Source organism: Acyrthosiphon pisum, chromosome A1 (assembly GCF_005508785.2).
Source record: "Acyrthosiphon pisum isolate AL4f chromosome A1, pea_aphid_22Mar2018_4r6ur, whole genome shotgun sequence".
Taxonomy (NCBI): Eukaryota; Metazoa; Arthropoda; class Insecta; order Hemiptera; family Aphididae; genus Acyrthosiphon; species Acyrthosiphon pisum.
In genome coordinates this window covers 11,713,615-11,735,750 of record NC_042494.1, presented here as the reverse complement: position 1 = coordinate 11,735,750, position 22,136 = coordinate 11,713,615, and the positions used below count along the sequence as shown (strand labels likewise).

The 22,136-nt window shown below is 28.9% G+C and overlaps 2 protein-coding genes across 5 annotated transcripts in view; one reads left to right on the top strand and one right to left on the bottom strand.

Moving 5' to 3' along the window:
• The window catches only part of LOC100160322 (nuclear pore complex protein Nup155), a 13,693-nt gene extending 6,234 nt beyond the window's left edge, over positions 1-7,459 (bottom strand). Inside the window, exons 1-14 of one of the 4 annotated variants that reach the window (XM_029486667.1) lie at positions 7,412-7,459; positions 6,512-6,702; positions 6,299-6,424; positions 6,043-6,142; positions 5,814-5,983; positions 5,551-5,699; positions 5,174-5,457; positions 2,667-2,917; positions 1,599-1,855; positions 1,369-1,542; positions 1,181-1,292; positions 614-819; positions 270-545; positions 51-145 (exon numbers count right to left, since the gene is read on the bottom strand). In XM_029486667.1, the coding sequence (XP_029342527.1) occupies positions 51-145; positions 270-545; positions 614-819; positions 1,181-1,292; positions 1,369-1,542; positions 1,599-1,855; positions 2,667-2,917; positions 5,174-5,457; positions 5,551-5,699; positions 5,814-5,983; positions 6,043-6,142; positions 6,299-6,424; positions 6,512-6,680 (2,369 nt within the window). In that variant the 5' untranslated portion in view covers positions 6,681-6,702; positions 7,412-7,459. The other 3 variants (XM_008183851.3, XM_001942691.5, XM_016803641.1) reach the window with 3 other exon arrangements.
• Positions 7,460-10,987: 3,528 nt separating this feature from the next.
• On the top strand, positions 10,988-14,264 carry LOC100168496 (box C/D snoRNA protein 1). Its single transcript, XM_008183853.2, has 6 exons — positions 10,988-11,339; positions 11,412-11,593; positions 11,658-11,737; positions 12,892-13,064; positions 13,129-13,275; positions 13,437-14,264. Exons 1-6 carry the CDS (start codon positions 11,308-11,310, stop codon positions 13,603-13,605), a joined length of 783 nt encoding a protein of 260 aa, XP_008182075.1. The 5' UTR covers positions 10,988-11,307; the 3' UTR covers positions 13,606-14,264.
• Positions 14,265-22,136: the final 7,872 nt, after the last annotated feature.

The following is a 22,136-nucleotide window of genomic DNA, read 5'->3' as shown; positions in this document are numbered from 1 at the left end:
CAACGTATGCGGGTGTAGAGTCCTCTTAATCCTTCCTTGTCTATACTCACGTATCTAATAGTTTTTGTACCAAAGTTTGGCACATTTCTTGGTGTACAAGGATTAACTCTTTGAAAGTAACATTTTCCAATACGTATTGTTCTTGCTAAAAACAATATAAAAATGTTTTAATTATAACAATAAATTGGGCTATTTATAGTTTAGATACAAAATTTTAACATAAAAAATATTAATTAAAAATTTGGTTAACATTTCTAATTTTTACTTACGTCATTTAATTTATTCGCTATGATATAAAATTGATGTTCGCTGAGTAATTTCCACAAATTAAACACTTCAGCGCTACGAACAACTAATTGTTTCAAACATTCTATAGATTTTGATTCAGTTTGATGTGCATCTTGTGTAGCTATACGCCTAGACACATCTAATTGTGTTTTGGTATAGTTTGCCAAAATGTTTGAATAATTGTCCATGAAAGAGTTCAAAGTTTGCAAATGGTTTGCAACAAATGAACAGTCGTCTGGAGACACTGTGTTTACAATCTACAAATGCAAATTTAATTGTTATGAATTTATTTTTTATTCATTAAAATTGGTTATTTATTTATTACATAAGTTTTCCCATCAGTGGTCTCCATATTAACGGCTTTAATGTTCCAAAGGGGTCTCAGTAAGCGACTCACAAACAAATATAATCCATTGTGTTTTGAAGAGTACTGAACACTAGTGGATTCAAATGGTAAGTTTGTGATGTTAGTCTGATTTTCTATAAAAGTTGGTGTAGACGGCGATGTTGCAAAATTATTGGGTCTAAAACCTAATAATGTTACATTATATATCTCATTCTTTGAGTAAAAAATGTATTATGTCCATGGAGAATATATGAAAAAAAGAAAGTAAATTCTCATACTCAGTTTATAATAATTATTTACATTTCACATTGAAAAATTTAAATTTAATAAAACAAAAAAAATCAAAATAACTATAAAATATTGAGAGTAATTAAGATACAATCATGTGCCTAGATTGGTAGTTTTGAATCAATTGTTTTAAATTTTAAATTGGAGTTATGCCTTCATAACTTAACATTAGAAATTATAAGAATAAGTAGATTAATTTAAATAAGTACATTTGTAATAAGCTTCTTTAAGTATAAACAGTAAACACATGTTTCTTACTATTATTCTGAGGAACTCTTGTTAATTCATGAAGTGATTCATGCAGACGTTCAGTTACTAATTTAGGCTCACCGCCATGAGCAAAAAATGCATGAGTTGCATATTCTTTGATCTGATTACAAAAGTATACATATATTTAACTAATTATTCAAGCTAGTTTATAAAAAAAAAAAAACGAAACAACAAACCTTTATATTTTTTAATGACTGATCACAAATAATAGTTAGACATGCCACGCATGCTTGATTATCTGTGAATTTTTTAAAATATGTTTTTATAGCATCTGTTTCTGAACCTTGACTTTTGGCCAATAATTCACAAAGAGTGTCATAAGGTCGAAGCATTTCAAAAATTTCTAAACCCTATTATTAAAAAAATAATGTATAAAAGTAAAAACAATTTTTTCAAAAATACTTACTTGTGGAGCTAAAGTTATATATTCTTGGCGATTTTCAAACTGTTGGCGAACAATTAGTGGTGGCTGTGGTGAACTTGGGTCATTGTATATCAACCAATTTGGTCCTATATTGTCCAGTGATAATGGACACATATCCAAATCAGTAGTAAAATATCTTTCACTAAAGTTAGAACTAAATGCATATTCATCCGGGGATATACACCACAGCATTGGCCTATAATTGGTTATATCAGTGTTGCATGCCATTATAATAGTGCCTGTAAATAAAATACATAGTAGAATAATTGGTTAACTCAGGGCATGCTAAACATGCACTGCACGCTTAAGAATAAAACACAAATTTAAAAATTATACTAATTATAGTACCAGTATCATTATTTAATATTCACTAGATGAAAAAAAAAATTGTAACAGAATTTTAGTCTGCTATGCAAACTTTTATTTTTCCATTATGATTATATGATTTATTTTACTGGCAGAACATGCGATAACATGTTTGCTAGCTATCGCTCAAGAGGCTGTGGTACCCACAGGTGTGTTTTCTGTCTTACAGAACGTACTTCATAAAAAATTTTCTTTTGTCAGTTTCAATAGAGAGCTATTAGTTATGAGTTATGAATATGTAAAATATTAATATTTGAAAATGCTCATAATTCATTTAAAATTAAAATATTGTAAAAAACCAACGAGAGAACTCAAATAATTTTCTTACCTAAATATGTTTGATTGTAGGTCAATTCGCTATAATATCAAAACTGATACCACACTATTGAAACTGACGAACAAAAATATTGTATATCGTACGTGTGTAAGATGGAGGCAATATATGTGGATACTACGTTCACTTAAGGGTAGTACTGACTGTGCTGAGACCTGTTCAATTACCCACCCCATTTTGCACATCCCTGATGGTTTTTACTAATATTTCTGATTTCACTATATCGAGTACAAGTGAATGATTAATTAGTCCCAAATTCAAATAGATAAATAACGAACCTAATATGACGTTATTGATAGTCTATAACAACATTACACCTTTGGATTTTTAACTATAAAATAAAATTATACCTCTGTTGTACAACACGTGCTGAACACTACTTGGTTTAGATTCTCCAATAACCCTATTATATCCTGGTGGTAAACGTATGTGTACTAGCTGTAATGTGTAAGGTCTAGTATTTCTAGAGGTTATTGCTCCAGTCGAAAAATATAATCTAAATCCAGATTTGGATACAACCAACAGATGAATGTCAGGTGATTCAATTTCTTCTATGATTTTTATACTACTCAATATAGTCATTTGAGCTATTTCTATAGTTCTGAATCAAATTGAACCAAATTAATAAACAATTCTCAATATTAATTTATTTTTATAGGTATTTGTTTTATATAATACACGCCACCGCTCCACATAAAATGTATTGCCTCAACACCAAACGACCATAAATTGGCTATCTAAATCTAAACATTCAATTTTTACTATCGATATTTATCTGTAATTTGACATTTTAAGTGTAGTTTAGTTTTGTACTTGATATATTTTTTTTAAAAAAAGGGTAAACACCAGGGCTTCAAACCGGTTAAAACCGGTTTTGTTATTAACCGGTTATATTGGAAAATTTACATGAACGAAAACGAAACCACAATTCATTATTTTATAGAGCGAAAACGACATGTTAACCAGAATTATTTTTCGTTCTTAAACAAAAAAAATGTTTAAATAGGACTTAAAAAATAAATAATAATCATAATTATTTATACTTTATATGTTGGTCGAACTGTTTTTAATAATATGATAAATGTTATATGATAAATGGTTTTTCAAGTTTTATAATCTATAAACCTTAGAGGTTTTCCACCACCATTATAAAGTTTTCCGCCTTTAATGCTGATTAAGTATGCAGTATGCGATAATTTTATAGTCTAAGACCGTGCATGAGATAGTTAGTGGTGAACAGTGTTGTATAATTTTATGCATGAAGACTAGAGATAGTCTAGAGGTATAATCTCTAGCCTTCATAAATTTATTATAATATTAAAACATAAAAATTATAAAATAAAGTTAATTTTATATGTAGTTGTATTTTTTTTTCTTATAGTAATAGATAGTAGATACATATTATTCATATTATTCAAAAAACATTTTTAAAAAAATTAACCGGTTTTTAATAACCATAAAATGTAGAATCAATATTAACTGGTTTAAACAGATAAAAATTAAAGAAAACTAAAACCATTAACCAAAAAAAAATAATTTCGGTTTGAAGCCCTGGTAAACACTTCTTATAATATTTGAAACTATATTTTAGTATAATACAAAAATGTAAGTTGGTTTTTGGTCTGCCAGTTTATTGAATGTATGGTTTCAAAAGCATGCCCCTATCATACAAATGCTAAAAATTAATTTTAATTTTTCATTCGATATAATATTTAATACTAGCATATTTTAATGTGTGACAAAAATCACGAAATAATGATAAGAACATCTTTATAAAATTTGCTTACTTTGTTTCTGTTTATTTATGTAAAATATTAATTATAAATTTTTATTTTTCAAATTTTTTTAATCATCAATTGCACAGTTATTACTTATTACTTATTAATCTGTTTTTACCAATGTTTGGAAGGAACAAGTTCCTTTTTATAACAACATTTTTTGTTCCTTTCTAGTTCCAATAATTTATACAAATATGTAAAGAATTGATATAAGATATATATTTTTTTATTGTGTATAATGTATATTGCCAATTAGTGATCGTTTCGAGTACGACATTAATCGTTACTCATTAGTCATTAGTCACTTTATTAATACTTCTTATAGTTATAAGTTGTAATTTATATAGAAATGAGTACCTGTATAAAATATAATTATTTATAAGAATAAATGATAAGACAGTCGACATACGTTGGCCAACAATTTAATTTTGAAGAAAATCTCATAATAGAATTATAAAATATGTAGATAATTTATACTTGTAGGTATATATTAATATTATAATTAAAAATTAAAGAAGTATGCATAAAAAAAAAAAAATAATGATTAAATGAGAATTTTTACTTTATTTGGAACTAAGAACGGAACTTATTCATTATTCAAAAGAACGTCAAAGGAACAAATTCTTTTTTTTTTAAGAAACAAGGAATGGAACGAATTCCTTTTTTTAAAAAGAATGAGGAACAGAACGAATTCCATTTTACAAGGAACTAGCCAAACACTGGTTTTTACTGTTGAGGGTACAGTTTGTTTGGAACATGTGTATGTGTGGCTGATTTGTCACTGAAACCCGGTGGTTACCCATCCGGGAACTAGCAAAACCGGCTGATCTTTGATCTCAAAACACATTAGTGCCTGAGACCCACCATTACGTCACAAATTAATTAATTAAGAACTCTGCTACTATTAATTGTACACAATACATTATTAATATATATACTCTTGTTAGAAAGTTCTTTTACGGAATATAAAAAAATATCTGAACTGATCACCTGTGAGTGGGCCAGGGGCAATACATTTAATACGACTCAGTGTAGGTCAATAACAAATAAAAATTCTTTTTTTTTATATACACATTTACCTGAGTAGTTTTGAAACTTGATGCTCAAGATTAGAATGTGACAAAGAAACAATTCGGCTTGTAGAATTACCATCAGATCCAAGATCATACAATTCAATTGAATTATTTTCCGCTAGAGTGTAAAGTATATGCCGTGTATTATCAACAGCTATTTCAATAATGGCAGAAGGTTCGGTGATCACATGTGTTAAAAATGACGGTAGAATATATGACAAAGTGCCAGCTGAGTGACAAATTTTCTTACAACGACTTCCACTCCTGATTGAAAACCATCCCAAATCTTTCTGTTTTGAAAAAATACTACATATTAATATTTTTAAATCTTGAAAAGCAGATAGTTATTTAATATTTAAAAAAATACTTTTGACAATAAATACCCAATAATCAATTTCAAACAGGTTACCATCTTCACTTGCAAGAAAAATGCGCCCATTGTTAGTTCCAACAATTTTTGAAGTAATCATACCTTCAGCAGGAACTTCATAAATGGCATCTGTAGTAAGTTCCAATTGTTCTACAGTTTTACCTAATTATATATACAAATTTTAAAACTAAATAGTTTAATATAATTCTCACAGCCAATTTAATTGTTGTTTATTAATTAAAATTTTTGAAACAAAATATAATATAACATAATTACCATCAACAATAGAAACTTTTTTAAATGTTACTCCTAATATTGCAATGTTTAATCCAGTAGCTAAGACTAACAAATGTTTAATGTGAGGTTGAAATACATTTGGTTTTGGTTGTACCAGTGCTACCGCAAAAATAGTAGAGCTCATTCCATCAAAATAAGATAAATCCGTTCTAAAATATAAAATTATACAATGAAATAATTATTTGGATCATAATTAATAATATATTACCCTTCACTATAGTCCCATAAAAAGAATTCCTGATCAATTGTAACCCAAACTCGGTTGATCTCAGGAAATATTCCCAACTTGCGGTGAAAGTTTTGTACATCTATATTAACATTGAAATTAAGCGTAATATGTTTAAACACCATTTTCCATAATTATTATTGAATGGTGCATTGCACACAAATATAAAACACATCATAAACTTAACGCTTCAAAAAGAATAGGAAATAGGACAATAATATAAAGTTAAAAATAATACCATTCCATTGTTCTAGTAATGCTTCTGGTAATGGTACCTTGTGTCTTGATTTGAGAGGGGTGATTGAAGGCATCCCTGATCCTTCTTTAGGATAATCATATTCTGTACAACCACTAACACTTTGACCTAGGTAACCAGGAAAAGCACTTTTGATTATTTTGATTTAAAAAAAAAAAAATCCGAAATCATTTAATAGTATCATAAGGTACTGACTGCTTTTAGTTATCTGCATTTTCTCAACAAGTGTTGGAAATGAGTCATCTGCTGCAAAAAATCTATCCAACATTTTGCCAGATAAATCTAAACTATCTTTGATTGATGTTGATTGATTTATCATAGACATGGTATCCACGGATCTTGAAACATTTAACGTAGAATCCATCTTTGATCAAGTTGACATATATCTATCCAGTAAAAAAATTATTAATTAAACAATTAATTAGAAATATCCTTATACCAGATTGCATAAAAAATTATTCATTTAAAAGTTCACTAAAATGAAATTTTAGCGACAATTAGCTCACTATTGATTTATTAAAAAAAAGTTTAGTAATTGTTTAAACAATCCAATATTAAATTCATAAATTAAGATTACTTTCTAAAGTATAATTAAAATCACTTGTTTAAATACTTATTTAAGTATCACTAAACATGTTTAAGTTTAATTGTTTGTCATTCATAAAATAAATAAATTACTGGTACACAAATAAAATGTACTTATAATATAGGTACCTACGGCTCTTTTTTATAATATAATTGTTATTAACTGTTATTAGTTATTAGTTATTTGTCACAATACTCATACAATTTCTCTGTTAAACAATTTAAGATTAGCTTATAGCGGGAAAACTAGATAAGCGCAGAAAAATCCAGCATAATTGAACACAGACTGACTAGTGACTACTGAGTGACCTGTACCACAAGTGACGGCGGCACACAGGCACACAGCATGGCCTAAACTATGATAAGAGATTAATCTTAAAAAATTTTAAAAAAACTGCATTTATGAATAACCTCAAAAACAAAGTATTTATTTATATAATATTATCCTAATTTATATTATATTTCTTAGTTTAATACTCCTATTTTATACATTATGTAATCTACACTAACAAGGCGTGAGCATCTGAAGAAGCATAAAGTTTTATAACTTGACTATCTGCAACAAATTGTTTACATTCAAAAAAATTCATAACAATTTGCATGAAACCGCCAAATCATTGACACCAACTTTGCAAAACATAACACTTCAGTGTTCGTGTCTTCTGAAAATCACATTACTTTTCAATTATCATGCTTTATAAAAAATTAAAATTATAATTTCTGATTTTTGTCTTGCAATTTGAATAGTTTTACTTTGAATGGTATCGTCGCAGAATAAATTAAAACAGATTGTGCACTTCCAATTCCACAATGCAAAAAATGAATAGTGATTAGTGAATACTGAATACCATAGACCTATTAACTAATAGTTAATAGGTCTATGGTGAATACGGTGCTTCGACTGGTGTCATTCCAAATCAGTGTGACCACATACGCCAAGACATTAGATATTATTTAGTGAAATTGGTATTCCCAACGCTAATTTTTCGCTAGTTTTCCGCTCAAAGTTTGTGGCACGATTTTTTTTTTATACAGACCGATTTTTATTACACTTGATTCAAAGTCAGAACTACGTTGCTAATTGCTTTAATAGATTATGATGTAGTGTCGAGACAAAGTGCAATACTGCAGTGTCAACCAAGTTTTTATTCAGATTTTTTTACCGGCAGAATTCGGCCGGTTAAGTATCGGTTAACTTTAACAGGACATTGTACGAACGGTTAAAAAAATTAAATATTCATAGATGGCATACCTACTGTCTACAATAGTACAACTTTTCAAGTTTCTGGTATCAATGACTGAATCAGCTAGAAATATTTAATTTTATAAGTTACCTACCTAAAATTATAAAATCAACGGTAACATTTTAGTTACCTATTAAAAAATAATGCACCTATTTGGTAATTTAAAATTACTTAGCAATTAATTAAAATTAATGGCGTAAGAGTGGGTCACAGTATAATGGATGGTATTAAATTTGAATTCGATGAATTAATATGATTGTATAGGAAAAACGATTCTGAGCGGTGACAGTTTGTCAGAGTGGAATGTGGATAAAAATGTTTTAATAATTTGTCATGGTATATAACATATAATTTAAGATTTACGATGACTGAAATAGTCATCAATCATCATAAAGCATCTTAAATCGTGGAATATAATAATATGATAATAACAATAATCATATTATATGGTTTCATCTGTGTGTATCTCATTATGCATTCCTAAACGGCTGGATGAATGTTGATATAATTTGGTACAGAGATAGATTAGACCTCTGGGCTAATTTAAAGGGAAAGAACCAACCTCAGGAGGGTGCACAAACAGGGATTTTGAGATTTCCGGTGGAAATGTTTGTTTATAAAAGGTTGCCATGGGTTTTAAAGCTATTATAATAATTGTTATTGGTTGCCTTTGGTTTAAAATGGTCGCTATTGCTTAACGACGTTTCGTATGTTTTGGTGTGTTTCGTAATACTGATTTATTATTTTTTTAGTACTGATTCATTCGTTCAACGATTCTGAATTCATTTGCATCAGATTTAACCGAAATTTCTGTGCAGTTATTCCTCCCAAAAGAACGAGTGATCGGCATGAGACAGACGAGGAACGAGAAGCAAGATAAAAACACATTATTCATATATAGAGTTGGCATTTTGAATGGGCAAAGAAATGCACGGGATCAGCTAGTAATTTATATAATAGGAACTTTAAAAAACAATGTGAATACAAAATGTTGTATGTTACCTACCACCGAGGCACTGACACATACAAAACAATAATAATAAAACGCGTATGAGTGTAGTGGCGACGCAAACTTTTTCTACAGTGCCATGAGGCTTTTTTTTATAGAAATAGTTGCAGTACACATGACCCACCTATTATAATTCTATATCAAATTTACCTCTCTGAAAATACATCTTACGGGTACCTACCCACACGGATGAGGCGAACTTCGTGGATGTTATATTCCAGGTCAACGAAACTCTGGCAGAAACAAATTCTGACCATGGACTTCCAGACGAATCTTTTCGATCTCTTCCATACCGGTCTACGACCGTGCAGGATTTTATAGGTTTTCAGCTGCCACCGGTGGTGGAACAGTCTTCACTGTGCCACACACGGGTGAATGAACACCGGCTCAGTTCTACGGACGACCGGAAAGTCACAGCATGTTCTAGCCGCGGCCGTAACTGTAGCCCGATATCAGTGATCCTGCGATCGACGCCCAAGTCCAACTCGTTGATCAAGGAAGGACCATAACGTTGCAGGAATTTTGACGTTTCCGGGTGGACGCCTCGTGGTACACGAATGAGTCAGTGGTCAGCTCCAGGTGACGACCGGAAGCTCTTTGCAAGTCCGCGCTGTAACGGAAACCAGATATCCGTGATCTTGCGGTCAACGGCCTAGTCCAGCCGGTCGATCAAAGAGCGAACCTCATTGGCATAATCAAACGACTGCCTGTATTTTGTAGATCCCACGGAGGCAGGCGTCCATCTCTGTCATATGTAATATACGAAGACACCAAGTACGAACAGTGAACAGAAAAGACAAACCGTTTTTTTTTTTACTAAATATTTCTAGGACTGTCAGCACGGACGAGCAATAAACATATAATAACGGATTTCAAATTATATAAATTGTTACCAACAATATATTATAAATAATAGTGTTGTATATTTTTCTAGTTTATATTGTGGCCAGCTACAGCTGGTTTTAAGTAGCAAATAAATACAACTAGCAGTTACAATGAAATCAAATTTTAACAGTAATTTTGATGAATAAAAACCTACGAATATTCTTAAAATAATACCGGTTTGAGCATTCAGCGTAATCAGAATTCAGGATCATATCATATTGTGACATGATTTAGATAATTAGATTAATTAAGTGTGGATTTCAAATCTAAATATCTACTTTTTTCGTCAGATTTTGAAATAATACAAAGATTATAATGGTTTGTCGTTTAAAAATACGGAATGAATAGTGATTTAACCACTATTTCACCATGGTGAATAATTAAACAAATTATCGAAATAAAATTACAGAATTTTAAATTGTCTAAAAAAACATTTTGAAATAATTCAGTATAAAACGTCGTTTTAAAACCAATAGACTACCCATTTACTAATAAAAACTGACATTTTTTAATTTTTTTTTATGCAAAAATGTAATTTACTGGCGCCATAATTGATCTAAGTTAGTTTTGAAATTCATTTGAAAACATTTTTATAATACATCATATATAGCTTCTATATTGTTCTATGCCTATTGGCTATTGCCTATATACGAAATCGATCTATTCATGAAAAAAAAACGGTAAATTGTAAATAATATATACTTGAATACAAAATTACATGCTGGCGGGAGCCCCGCCACTTGACGTGTATAAGATCTCATAGATATTAAAGATAGATATTCTTAAATATCTATGTAAGGTCTATGCACAGAATAGATGATATAAAAAAATAGATACCTATCTTAAATCGTGGACAGAACTATAACTTTACTGGATAGATGTTAGTAACGGATTTCATCGAGATAACATGAAATTCTTATCGAATAAATTGATAACATAATAAATAATATAGACAAAGCCATGCGACAATATTTATTTATGCAGCATCCGGCATGGTATAAAATATAAAAATATAATACCTAAGGCTTAATTTTTTATTTTCATTAAAAGTAATTAAAGTTTAAAATATTTTTATTCAGTTATATTATTTTATTCCGTCATCGATATTCAATCACGTAATAGTAAGACAACACTCTTCACAATATGTACTACCTTATAAAGTTCATTTTGTAGTGCTTACTGCAAATGTTGCTTACAAATTAAACTTATAAATTCTAAATCTTAATAAATCCTGTATCGTAAACACAATAAAGTAAATTTTGTGGCTTATGTTAAAAGAAATTATGGAATCAAAGAATCGGTAAAATAAAATACAATATTTATACTAAACTGTTTTGTCCTTAATGTTGATTTGTCATTTTATTTTCTACAGATTGGGCTATTGCGAGGTGTGCAATAGTGACGCTGCTAAATACTGCTGCCCAAGGTGTGAAGTGAAAACTTGTAGTTTGTCATGTGTTAATATTCACAAGAAAGAATTGGATTGTGATGGCAAGAAATACAAAACAGGGTTTAAGAAATTAGAAAAATTTAATGACTTTGAAATGAGTCAAGGTATTAAAAGTGTTTGTATTTTTTTTAAAGAAACATTATTAATTTTTTTTTTTTTTACAAATAGATTATAGACTCATGAATGAGTTTATTGAAGCTGTTGGAGAGTTTAAAATGAAAACCCAGCGCATATCCAATTTATCTGCAGTGAGTGTAATTTGTACTTCAGTAATCCAAGAAACTATTACTGTTCGATTTAAATTTCAAAAATCAATATTATGTATAATACAGTATGTCCCAGAAGTCCCGTATCACTCTTAGTATCTCCGTGGAAAATCAATATATTTAATTGCCGTTTTTTTACAGTCATAAGTGGAAATTCTGATTAAATAATATAATATTTGATTTTTTTTAAAAAATTTTTTAGGCAAATAAGTTTATTACATTTCCAAGATAGCCATTTTGTTGATCATATTTTTTCACACAGTTCAAAAAAAAAAGTATTAAAATTTAATGAAAATCGCCCAAGGTAGGGCTAATTATTATTTTTAATTTTAGCCGAAAAATCAGAGTGATTGTAATAATTAACATGTGAATCGTATTTTGTTAATGCTGTATTCATTTGTAACATAATTATTATTCATAGAAATTCAAAATAATAATTAGCTCTAATTTGAACAATTTTCATTAAATTTTAATATTTTTTTTTTTAAACTGTTTTTAAAAAATACGATCAACAAAATGGCTATCTTGGAAATGTAAAAAACTTATTTGTTTAAAAAAATTGTTTAATAATTTTTGAATTTTTGAAAAAATTAAATCGAATACTATTCTATTCAATCTGAATTTCCATACTTATGACTGTAAAGAAAACGGCATTTAAATATATTGATTTTCCATGAAGATACTAAGGGTGGTACGGGACTTCTGGGACATACTGTATATTAATATATTAACTTACTAAAAAATATCATTATAGCTAAAATTTCAAAATATTTGTATTTTTTACTTATAAATTCTTTGCAATATTGGTTATATATTGATTTATGATTTTATTTTAATTTATTTTTTTGTCTAGTGTCACTATTTATAGTAGAAAATTTTGGATCTAGTTTGTACTTGTGTGTGTGTGATGGGGGTAATATTATTAAGAAAACAAGTATATATTCTACACTTTTTAAGTAAAATTTTAAATAATTAAAGCATTAAAGCTAGGGTAATAATTATTTAATTGCAATGTTATATCCATATTAATTAGTTATCGTTAAACTTGACTGATAAAATTAAATTTATTTATAAATTTATATTTTATTTATGATCAAACAAATTACCTGTTTTTCCAAATTGTTTATTATGTTTAGGCTTTTCGAAGATTGCGTTATCAAGCATACCAACGAAACATACGATTACAGATTTTACCTAAATCTACTTTGAACAAAAACAATACCTCTTTTTTTAATCCTAAAGTAAATAAAATCTTTTGGCGTATAGATTGGACATTTCATGGCACAGATGTGAAATACACAAACCATAAGTATTACAATTAATTAAATATATTTATATATTTATTAAATAAATTGTCAATATAAATTATTTAGAGTCCCAGAGTATCAAAAACTAAATAGTATTGCTAGAAACTATTTCACTACAGAGTTTCATGATGATGAAGTAAAAGAAAAAATGAAGTTTTATGTTTCAGCTGGAATTAGAGGTGTAATATTTCTAATGAAAACACCATATGGAAAGTTAGTATACAATTTAAATGCATATTTTTAAGTAATAATAATATGTATCCTTTTTTTGTATGTAACTGATGACTCCAGTAGTGTTAGACTGAAGTCACTACTATCCACAAATAATATGTACCTGATATTCTTAATTATTGTTCATTAAAATATTGTTTCAGATATTATGAACTTGATTCTGAGGATACAATATCGTACAGCTTAAGGTATAAAACAATATTGGAATACCCAGAAATATTAGTTGTTTTGTCTATTCATAAAGATGCATTTAGTGATCTTCTTTATGTTGAGAATTCAACATTTAATAACAATAAATCAACAATGATGTAATATTTAATAAATTTATGTTTTTTTTTTTTTATACAACTTCATAATTGAAATTAGTAAAAATGTTTTATCTCTATGAATCTAATTATAAGTTCTATCCAACAAAATATTAACATTTATTTCATTGGGCAATTGGTTAATTAAATATTAAAATTATAATTATAATGAAACACAGCAAAAATTAAAACTTCTATTAAAAGTGCTATGTAAAAAACTAAATTCTTTGATTAGAAATAACAAATAATTTTGGAATCTCCTCTTAAACCAAACTCATTGAAATGAGCATAAACATTTATGTAGTTATTTATTACTAATTAATCAACTGTAACTGTGAACTAATATTTTTTAAGTACCATACAATTATTCAAAATGTCATCCACCAAAATATTAAATTACATTTTAGAAATTAATTTTTTAATTACATCCTATGTGCTATTATTATTGTTTTGTATTATAAATAATTTGTATAAACTATTTTGTTGAAGAATATTTTTTGATGTTTACTAAATGATTGAATTGTTTTTATATTGTTGATATTTGTATAACATAATTATGACTAAACTGTAATATTTACTTTTAAGACACAATTATTTTGGATTTGTACAAGATAGTAATATGACTCAAGTACCTAAAGTAATACAACAAAATTGTAATTATTTTAACTTTGATGAATTTAATTCCAAACAAAGTTAATAGTGAATATTTTAGATTCTTTATTTGAAATTCTTGTCACTATATTTTTCCTATTTTTTATTTGGTGTAAGAAAAAACCTTAGAAACCTTGAATTAAATTTTAAAGCTTTATACTAATAAATAAAAATTATATCGAACAAAAGACGAATTAAAGTTAAAATATGTATATGTAGGCTATAAATAGCTCAAAAAATTAAAACATTTTTTATGTCTAGAAACTGCTATAATTACTATTTGGTGAAAATTTCAAGTTTACAGTTAAAATATAATATCTTAATAACTAATATTTTATTGCCTATGGATGTTTGTGGTAACCGGAAGGTACCCATTGGTTATTGAATTGTATTACAGTAATGAACAATATACCGTGTTAAAATCTATAATAATATTAAATACTAATATAAGAAGATCTTGTGTAGGTACGCCTCTAATAGTTAGGTTGAAAAATGTTTTTGTAAAATTATTTAAAAATAAGTCATGCTTTTTTTTTTACAAAAATGGTTAAATTTTAGGCGCATTTACATTTGAAGGTATAACCTGTGCCGAGTGTGCCCTGTTTAACCATTCAACTCAAGTACTTGTTTAAACTCATTTAAATGCTAGTAAAGTAAAGCCCGTAAGTCATCTTGTTCAAATGTTTAATATATTTGTCATAACAAGCTTTACATTTTAAATTAGTTAAAAGATTTAAGAAGTACTGTGTACTATAGATAGGTATAGGTACACTAAACAGTAAACACTATCTATAAATAAATAATAATAACCTAATAATAATATGTAGTTTTATAAATTATCTGGCATATATTTGATATTAGGTATTTATAATAAGTATATATATAAGTCAATTTTATTTTTATAAATAATACATTAATACCATATTGTGTTGGCTACCTCCATCAATAAAATTATCTATCTACCTATAATTTTGTTGTATTGGTTTTGTCTTAAAATTACTTTAGGTATAGATATGATATCTTTTTATAATAAATTAAAAAATTATTGATTATTAAGTTTTACAATTTTGAAGAAACGGCTATAGGTACCAATTTGCAAATAAATTAAAGAAAAACGCGTAATGATAGTCATTACTCATTAGGTAGATAATCAGCCCCCCCCCCCCCCCATATCAAATTTTGAGCCTCAGTGCTAAATATTTTTGGGGGCCCTATAAAATATTATTCAATATACAATAAGTATTCCAATCAAAATTTCAAAAAGTACAAATTCATTTCAACGGGCCTCTGAACTCCAGGTCCCTTGTGGGGGCCCTGACCATAATACATATACCTACTGTAATCGTGGTACGTACCTACGGGCTACGACCTACCAAGCATACATAATAATATGATAAGACCCGCATAGACGTATTCAGAGCAATTTCACAGATCAGACTCCGAAAAAATATTAACGTCTATAAACACACGCGCGATATAGTATTTTAGACGTGTTTTTAGCCAAACATTCAAATTGATCTATTGAAGCGATAAGAATTCTGAAAACATATTTAAATTTGTCGTCAAGTCTACTTGAAATCAACTTTTCCACATGTTTGATATTATCCCCCAAATGCCTAAGATCAATTGGTATGTTTGGCAAAGAACCAGTCTAAAATCTCGTGTCGCGTGTGTGTTAGACGAAAACAGAAAATCACGCGGTACAAATCCCCTCAAGGCGCCCGGTGCCATTTTGGGCATAAATCTAGTTTAGCGCCCACGCGAATTTTTGAATTTTTTTTTTTCGGAAACCCATGTGTTTTAACGAGTTTAGTACGATGGTGCAAAAATTAATTGGCGGAAACCATTATTTTGGAAGTTATAGCCTTCCAAAGTTTCCGCTTTTACGTTTATATACGCATGCGCGCAACGCTCTATTTTCCGCGTTTATAACGAATTTTTCAATTATTTTTTTTCAAAATCTGGGTAAATCAACGTTTTAAAAATGATGGTGCAAAAAAAGTTGGCGGAAATCAATAGTTTTCGAGTTATATAGAATTTGAAATTCAAGTTTTTTCTACAGTTCATTTAAATAGGTAGTTTTTAGTTTCTACCATCGTTATACGAATGAAGTGTGGCGCAGTGGTCTCCGCACTGCACGTCAAGTGCCGAAGACCAGAAGTTCGATGCATTTTGGTTAGGGATTTTCCATTGTCCCTGTTACCTACTTGAGGACTTGAGGTGGTTTTGCATAACAAGTCGGGGGATATTTTCGATTTGTGGAGCGGAGCGACGGCGCCGAGGAGCGTGGCGACGAGTGCCGGTACACCCCAAATCACTGTTCATTTCAGGGATTTTCCATTGTCCCTGTTACCTACTTGAGGTGGTTTTGCATACCAAGTCGAGGGATATTTTCGTTTTTAAATGTCCGAGCGAGTGCAGTGGTCGGTGCAATTAAAATGCATTTTTAACCGTGCAGCGCCCTATGTGGGTTGGTGTTAGGTACATAGTAAAACTAGGTATATATTCGTTTGTGTTTAGGTATTAAATGTTTGGTTTTATTAAACGTTCGTTTAGGTGTTGATCGATGTTCGTCATCGAACGTACAAATGTCCGTATGCGGATTGCGGAAGTTAAATTTATATGATTAGATAAACTATCCTAACCGTAGATAAAATGTAATAACTTATACTTAATTTTGGTTCATAACTGTTTCTAACGCAGTATTCGTAACACATTAGATCGTACGTTTTATACATTTTAAGTTTGTTTTTATTTTATAATGACGTGGTCGGTTATAAAATTATTCAAATTATTTGAGTATCGTGAAGATGACCCGTTGTCAATGCCAGTTATTGAAAAACTTCAATTGTGACGTCTTAATTATAGCAAAAAATAATAGTCTCAAATGCAAAAACAGCCATTTTGCTACATTGTGGCCGCACGGAGATTACGCCGATGGATTTGTTTGGTGGTGCAGACGTGGTCCACAACGAATCGTAAAAAAAGTAGATGTGATTTTAAGCAATCCATAAGGAAAGACACATTCTTCAACAGATCGCACTTGTCGATTTATCAAATAGTTATGGTCTCATATATCTGTGGACGGAGAATGTGTCTCTTTTTTTTATGCGAAAACAAATTAAAATTGAACAACAATCAGCTGTTGATTGGGCGTCTTTCCATCGCGAAGTTATCTTCGGTGGAATGATATTACGGCATGAAAAAATTGGTAATTTTTGTTTTTATTTTATTAAAAGCGAAAATAATTTTTTTTAATTATTTACTATATTTATTACGAAGGTGGTGATGGAAAACTTGTCGAAATCGACGAATCAAAATTTGGTAGACGAAAATATAATAAGGGCCATCGAATAGAGGGGCAATGGGTTTTTGGCGGAGTAGAGCCGATAACAGGCAAATGCTTTTTAGTACCTGAAAAATCCTGACATTGCAGGTGCGCACACGAATAATGTCGAAGGGATGTGGCGTCATGTTAAGGCATCTTTAAGCCAGTACTCCCGGAAAAAACATTTTTACGCCGGATATTTGGCCAAATACATGTTTTTGAAACCTTGCCGAAATTTAAATTTGAACCCGCTAAATGAGTTTTTCTGATTGGTTTCATTGTTGTACAACCCTACCACACCGGAAATAGTTGTTAGTGAAGAAGTACCGACAGAAATGTCACTCTGCGGAAATAACGATTCCACCTTGTATAGTATCAACCAAATTACATAATTTTTTTTTTTTAATTGCTAGAAGAAAATATTCTATAGCCCGCATCGATCTCTGTTTTTCGATATTTTATTCTCAAACTTTATATAATATGTCTAAAAAATACAAGATAAAAAGCATTTTTTCACAAATTTTTTAATACAATTATTTGAAATAAAATACAAGATCAGATATCGATGCGAGCTGTAAGAAGTCTTCTTCTTTCAGATAAAAAATAGTCATACAAATCCGACAATTCTACAAAGCATGAGAGTTATTCCCATAGTCATTTTTTTCGATATAATACACCCTATCAACCACCCCCCCCCCCTAAATAGATATCGGGTAGTAGATTGGTGGAAAAGTCTTATAATTGAGGTGGCAAATAAAATATAAAATAAAATTTTCAAATTTTATAGAATTGTGGACAATTTATAAAACTGGCACCGGGACCCTTAACTAAAACTGTAGATACGTACGACTGTACGACGTTCTTACCCGATAACAGTGATAACTTGTAAGTACCCGTAATTATAAATTTTTAAAGTTTCGATGAGTAGGTACCTAGTGTGAAGTGGCACAGGGATCCCCGCAAAATGTCGGTCCACTACCTTTACTTTGCTCATCTAAGCTTTAAATACCTACTGGCTACTATGACAACTACCTAGTACCTACCTGTCCAATTAAATAACTCAATAAGTACATATTTAAAATTCGATTTTGGTGCATTGCAATTAGCTGGTATTAGAAACATACTAGCAGATTAAATTTAAAATGCATGATTATGTCATCTAAAATATAAAAATATTATAAAAAACAGATGTTATAATATTATGGAATGACGATAAATAATATGATTTTTTATTAAAAAATTTTGTTTTGTTATTACTTATTACTTAGTCTTAAAACCATGTAAAAAAAATTACAAAAATTTTCGAAAAAGTGAATATTGATACTTAAAGAGCAAATCACCTTGTATTACCTAGGCGTAGGTATATTATCTATAAATACCTATTAGATACTGATAAATCAATATGATGATACCTAAATGGTAGTTTATGAATAACGGTGATAATAATATTATGATTTAATAATTAACGCACAACAATGATGTTTATAAAGGTAGGTATACATTTTACAATAAGAATATATTATTTGTTACCTATATAGTATATATATTGTTATATTATATTATTAAAACAATAAAACCTATTTACTATGTTGTAGCTATCTAGTATCTACATTCTACATAAATATATTAACAATAGGCTGTGAAATAATAACCGCGAGCCGTCCACAAACCAATTAGGACAAAATATGTAGGTTGGTATTTATAATCAATGGTGGTACTGTGGTAGGAACGATTCTCAATCAAACGTGTTCAGTAGGTACTCGGGTAATAATTGGGTATGATTAACCAATTAAAATTAAATAACATCCAACTTTTAAAATTATTAACCGGAAGAAAAAAACTCAAACATAACCGCGTACATATTTTATATATTTTATAGGCTTATATTGTATAGCTTTCATAAACGATCATTAAAAATATTCTGTGCAATGCACAAAAAAAAAAATATATACAAAACAAAATTACAAAAAAAAATTCTATAATATTCATTAATTGTAATAACGAAACCAAATCGCAATGCAACACATGAAGAAATAAATAATGCATTATTTATATTCTTAACAATTAAATGCAGTTACTTAAATATAATCATTTTTTAAGCAATTAAAATATAATATGTTCAAACATATTTAGATGACTTATAATTTAAATATATAATTAAAATATGTATACAAATTACAAAATTACTGTAAATTTTAATATTAAATATATTATGTATAATATACCTACGCTATTATTATAGACATAGGTATTGATTAGGTTAGGTTACCTACGACTATAGTAATCAAACACAAATAGGTAGGTACATAGAAAAAAAAATAGGACATTTTGCATGTGTTTTGATGTATACTCAAACTTCAAAGTCTACATATAATTTAGTATTTACCTATAATTATGTAGTTAACATAAAAATGTAAATGTTTAAAACAAAATTGAAAAAAAGAACAAAACTACATATTTTGATGAGCCACTCGGACGGGCCATGGCCCATGGCTGATGTGTTTTTAGAGCTGCGTGCGTAGAATAGTGATGAAAATAATAATTATTATAATGTTATATGATATTGTATTATTCAAAATTAATATTATAGATTATATTTTGTAAATATTTTAAACATAATTAAAATATGCAACGGGAATTTCACAATTTGATTTTTATTTTAAATTTTAAAGATTCAATTTCATTTGTAAATGAACCAAAAACCTAAATAATTAACTGTACTCCAGCTACGTGATAAAAACTCAATGTAATAACACGTCATTGCATAAGGTACACAGTACTTACACTCATACAGTTTTACTGTTATATAGCAAGAGACGACAGTTAAACCTATTGTTGACAGAGAAATATGCCTTTATGATTTACAGGATACATAATTACAAATTTCATTCTACAGGAAACTATTTAACAATTGGATTCCGTTTAAACTGTTCTTTTAGTTAATGAGATACGAAAATTAATTAGTGAAAACAATAATAAAATATAAATCAGCTAGAAACTCTTACAGTAAGAATTTTCCTGTTTAAACGCTATAATTAATACTTGTAAGTACATTGAATATATTTATATGTTTATCTATAGGTATAAGTATTTAGTTGACGACTGCTGCATATTTGTATTAAAGGTATGCGCGCCAAGACGCGTACCTACCTACCTACCTATATAATGACGCAAACGAGACAATGCGAAAACATGAGATTTCACATTTTTGTTCGTCTGGGGTCATTATAACAACGGCTTTTATGAATAAACAAACATCCAATGAATGACAAAGTAGAGTAATCAAACCCTTGTCTAATTCTATTGCCCAATTAATAAACTTAATTAAGTCGTAATAAATATTAAAAATAATCATTTTCTACGGGGTAGTCATTTGCGGGATGCGAGTGTGTGTATATTTGCATAGTTACATCACATATTAATAGCCATAGAATATACATAGATGTCTTTTTTTATTTTTTACAGATTTGTTATTGAAATTGATTGACTCTATTATTATACAAGTACCTACCTCTAAGCTCGAAAAACCACGTTTAGATTTTTTTTAATGATAATAGAGTGATGATTTTTTTTAACTTAAATTCTCATATTTAGCTGTAGACAATATAGTAAGAAAATATTCATTGAACATTTTAATAGTATTGGTACTTAAGTATTAACTATTTTAAATCATATTTTGAATTTTCTTTTGAATTTCCTTCACTTCTACCTCATTGAAACACAAATTTTTCATGATGTTTAATAATAGTTTTTAAACCTGAGACTCCTAATTTACGAACCAGAAGATGAGTTGATTATATTTTGTAAACTTATTTGCGTTTCACACAAAATTCTGAAATGATACCCCGCCGATCACATTGCCGGTTATAGTGTCGACTGTCGGCCAACATAATAATATAGCCAATAGCCATCTTCGTATACGAATTGATATTATATTTCACTTCAATAACGTAAGATTTATGAGCATGTAATTGCGTTAACAAGAAGCGATTTATAGTTAGTGGTTAGACCATCTTTTAATAAATAAGTGCATCGCAAGTCCCCGATGGATAGGTACTTTAACCAAATAACATCATTCTCATAAAAAATTCTAACATCCATTCCTAAGGGATCTTATTTATACACGTCCGATGACTCGTATTTTACCGCCCTTCGAAAAGGAAACTTCACGTTTTTTTCGATACCTTACACAAATATATTATATACCATAGTAGTTGATATAATATATAATACGCTGCTGTATCTCCTTAAACGTGTAACTGTGTAAGGTGTAAGCGTGTAACATGTGCAAACTCTATAACGGTTTGATAAAAAAAAAACAATAATTGCAACATTAATATTTACTTGGAGCTGTTATCCCGGACGAGTTAACTTTAATCTGTACAAAGTAGGTAGGTATATATAAAGTACAGATTATGACGCAAATCTTTTAATGGTTATAGTGGAAAATATTACACAGAAGTAGAATTAAATATATTAATATGTTTAAAGAATATTTTATGCCTATAAAAAAGAATGATTGTCATTGAAATTATCTATATATACACTATATGCGATAT